Genomic DNA, 4,175 nt, shown 5'->3' with positions numbered 1-4,175 from the left:
TTTTGAGTCCAAACGGCATGACTATGTAGCAGTTATTTGTTTTTGGGGTTAGGAACGAGGTCTTCTCTTGGTCGAGCAGGTACATTGGGATTTGGTTGTATCCCGAATAAGCATCCATGAAGGAGAGGTACTTGTATCCGAAAGAGGCGTCCACTAGCGTGTCTATATTCGGGAGCGGGTAAGGATCTTTTAGGCAGGCCTTATTGAGGTCGGTGTAGTTGGTACACATTCTCCACTTGCCATTTGACTTTTTTACCAAGACAATGTTGGCTAGCCATAACGGGTACTTGACCTCCCTTATGAATCCTGCCTCAAGCAGGCTTGCACCTGCTCTTCCACAGCTTGGGACCTTTCTGGACCAAGCTTCCTGCGCTTCTGTTGTACGGGCCGAGATTTGGGATATACCACCAGCTTATGGCACATTAACTTAGGATCTATACCGGGTATGTCTGCGGCCTTCCATGCAAAGAGATCAGCATTATCCTTTAGGAACTATATTAGTGGCTCCTTTAAGTCTCCTTTCAAGGTTGCCCTTATATTTGTTGTTTTATCCTGAGCATCCCCGATCTAGACTTCTTTAGTCTCACCTTTAGGTTGTGGACGATGTTCTTTGTGAACTTAAACTCCCCCAAGTTCAATGGTGTTAATTTTCTCTCCTCTGGGGTTTTCTTTAAAGTTCAGACTTTCGTTGTAACAGCGTCGCAGAAACTTTTGGTCTCCTTTTATTGTGGCGATCCCTTCTAGATTTGGGAACTTCATGCACAGATATGGAGTGGAAACTACTGCAGCGAGCTGGTTCAGCGTTGTCCGACCTATAAGGGCGTTATAAGCTGAGCTTACGTTGACTACGATATAGTCTATGTTTAGCGTACTTGACTGAGTTCCTTTTCCAAAGGTTGTATGCAGTGAGATGTATCTTAATGGTTGAATTGGGGTGTCTTCGAGGCCGAACAAGCTATTCGGATATACTCTGAGCTCTTTATTCTGCAGGCCGAGTTTGTCGAAGGCGGATTTGAACAAGATATCTGTAGAGCTCCCTTGGTCCACCAACGTTCGGTGGAGATTAGCATTGGCGAGTATGATGGTAATGACCATGGGATCATCATGTCCCGGGATGATGCCTGTTTCGTCTTCTTGGGTAAAGGTAATAGTGGGGAGGTTGGGTGACCTATCCCCTTCTCTGACATGATATACCTCTTTAAGTGTCTTTTGCGAGATGATTTAGAGATCCCTCCTCCTACGAATCCCCCATTTATCATATGAACATGTCTCTCAGGGGTGTGAGGTGGGCGTTCAACTCGTCTGACCTCTTTATCCCTTCTTTTTTTCTTGGTTCATCCGTTTTATTGGCTAAGTACCGATCTAGTCACCCTTCTCTTGCCAATTTCTCTATGACATTCTTTAAGTCGAAGCACTCATTGGTAGAATGTCCGTAGATTTGGTGGTATTCGCAATACTCTATCCGACTTCGCCCTCCTCTTTTGTGTTTTATTGGGCAAGGTGGTGGGATCTTCTCAGTGTTGCATATTTCTCGGTAAACATCCACAAGAGACACCCGTAGAGAGGTGTAGTTATGGTATTTTCTAGGTTTCTCAGTGGGCTATCTTCTTTCTTCTTGGATTTTTTATCCTTGTCCCGAGGTGGGTAGGAGAATCCGGCCTTTGAGCTATCTCCCAATCGGGAGTTCTCCTCCATGTTGAACTATTTTTCTACCCTTTCTTGAACCTCGTTGAGAGATGTTGGATATTTCTTGGATATTGAGTGGTTAAAAGGTCCTTCTTGTAGGCCATTGATGAGACCCATGATGGCTGCTTGTGTTGGCAGATTTTGAATATCCAGACATGCCTTGTTGAATCTTTCCATGTAGCTGCAGAGGCTTGGCTTTGTCTTTGTGTTTCTGGATGGAGAATCTAGCTAGGAACTTCTTGGTGAGGTCATCGAAGCTAGCTATTGATCTTGACGGCAAACTGTCAAACCATTTTAATGCCGTCTTGGTCAGAGTAGTTGGGAAAGCTTTGCATCGAGTGGTGTCCGAGGCGTCTGTAAGATACATCATGCTTCTGAAATTGCTGAGATGATGGCTTGGATCAGATGTACCATCGTACAGGGTCATGTCAGGGACTTTAAAGTCCTTTAGAACTTTAGCTTTCATGATTTCTTTGGTGAATGGATCTTGATCCTTGTGGGAATCGTCCTTGTGGTTAGATTGAGACCAGTTTTGGTCTTGAGATTGGCCTCGAGCTTTAAGAGTTTGTCTTTTAGCTCTCGGCGTCGCCTTGTTTCTCTCTGGTGGTCTCTCTCGGCTTTTCGTTGATTCTCGGCCTCTTTTTCGAGCTGTTTAAGACGATCCTGTTGAGCTTGTAGGGCATCTAAAATTTCTGCATTTGGAGACTGCTTGTCTCCTTTAGGTTGAGATGCATCCTTAGATGTGTTATCTATGTTTTTATACGGTGTTCTTTCTTCCAAACCTGAGTTGTGATCATTGTCGAGGTTGTCCGCTATGGTGATGGGATGACTTTCAGGATCCCCGGCAATGGCGCCAATGTTCCGAGGGTTACCTGAACCTGAAGGTCGATCTTGGATGAGATCTGCTATTGTGGCCGGAGCTGTCGTGTCTGACTTGTTGAACTTGGTGGTGCTGCTGATCCATGATCACCGGAGGGTGGTGGTACCTGTAAGAGACTCCGATGCTTAAGTTAGCACGTGTTTTAGGCAGGATTTTTGTGTAAAATCAAAGTATGAGTTATAGCTGGGTGCTCCAGTGTATTTATAGTAGTGTTGAGTGACCTCCCTTGAGATAGGTTAGTTATCTTATCTTATCTTTGGTGAGATCATCTATCTTGTGGCTAGCTGCCTTTGAGGTACGCCGATCCTTTTATTTGGGCCTGCTTGGGCCTCTGTGGAAAGGTTGTCTGAGCTCTTTACGAAGAGGTCGGTATGGACCAACCTTTATATGAGGTCGATCACTTCTTGTCTTTGACTCAGGTCGTGTAGCTCGACCTGAGGTATGAACAGATAGTAAAACAAAACTTGCAAATCTTTGTCATTGTCTATTACAAAGGAGTCATATTTCACACCAGCTCGTACAACAGAAATCAGAATTCTATAAAATAACTTTTCTACCCGTTTCATGCCAGGCAATCCCAAATTTTGGATTATAGTATTCTGAAATTAAATAAAACTCATAGAAGGTTTGATAAAGACACTCAACGGATCTTTATCAGCAAATTTTATTCCTTCTCGCATTTTTTTCTTAATCGTACCTCTGTAGTGCACAAGAGGTAAAAAACTCTCATCACTAGCCATTGTGAATGACACTCTAATGAAGATTCAATGTTTTGCTCATATTTATATACCATATACTCGTACCATAGATTGAATTAATTTAATTTAATTTGTGTTGGCTCATCGTGTTAAGTAAATCGAATCTATTAGACTCAATTTACTTGCTTTTGGTTAAGTGTAATAAATCAAATCAATTGGTTTCGAATTACTTATTAAGTGTCGTTCTCTTATAAATCGAATCTATTTCATTCGATTTACTACCAATGCATGTAAAATCGAATCTATTTTATTTGATTTACTATAGCTGCAGATAAATCAAATCTACTCCATTCAATTTACATAGAGTGTGATAAATCGAGTTTAGTAGCTTCGATTTATATAGAGTGGGCATTAAATTCGAACATGCATGTAAGGTGTTTTCTTCTAGGACATTCATGTAATATTGAATGTCATTCTATTTATTTAGGTGTTCACTCTGAATAATATGATGGACAACCCTATTGATGATGAGAATTTAAAAAAATTATAAAAAAGGTTGTTACATTTTGACCATTTTTAGCTATGTTTGAATTATGAGTAGGTTTTCACTTATTATTCTTTATTCGATTAATTTTACTCTTTTTTTCTAAAAGAAACCATTTCAGGAAACAAGGGCAACAAAATGGTGGCCATTGTCCGAGGAAAAACTACACTTATTACCTTGGGGGCATGCATAAGACAAAAGATAAACGAGTCCCTGGTTTGTCAAACTGAGGAAGAGCCACTATAGCTTCATCACCTCTCAATGTCCTCGTTTTGGTCTCTTTCTCGAAAATTTTGTTTTCTTTCCATATAGTCTCTCACTTGGCTTCTTCTCACTAACCCGCTAACCTACTATAAAGTAGGTCTTA

The 4,175-nt window shown here is 41.4% G+C and overlaps 1 protein-coding gene across 1 annotated transcript; it reads right to left on the bottom strand.

Moving 5' to 3' along the window:
• Window positions 1–618: 618 nt before the first annotated feature.
• Window positions 619–1,095, bottom strand: LOC140175600 (uncharacterized). The gene has a single exon (XM_072204120.1). The coding sequence runs from the start codon at window positions 1,093–1,095 to the stop codon at window positions 619–621; it is 477 nt and encodes a 158-aa protein (XP_072060221.1).
• Between the last annotated feature and the right edge of the window lie 3,080 nt (window positions 1,096–4,175).

Source organism: Arachis hypogaea, chromosome 10 (assembly GCF_003086295.3).
Source record: "Arachis hypogaea cultivar Tifrunner chromosome 10, arahy.Tifrunner.gnm2.J5K5, whole genome shotgun sequence".
Taxonomy (NCBI): domain Eukaryota; kingdom Viridiplantae; phylum Streptophyta; class Magnoliopsida; order Fabales; family Fabaceae; genus Arachis; species Arachis hypogaea.
Note: the sequence above shows the minus strand (reverse complement) of the source record. Positions and strands in the feature narration are given on the sequence as shown.

Bases quoted from the DNA above. Each gene is read 5' to 3' on its own strand.
- LOC140175600 (XM_072204120.1), bottom strand. From the start codon at position 1,095: ATGGTCATTACCATCATACTCGCCAATGCTAATCTCCACCGAACGTTG.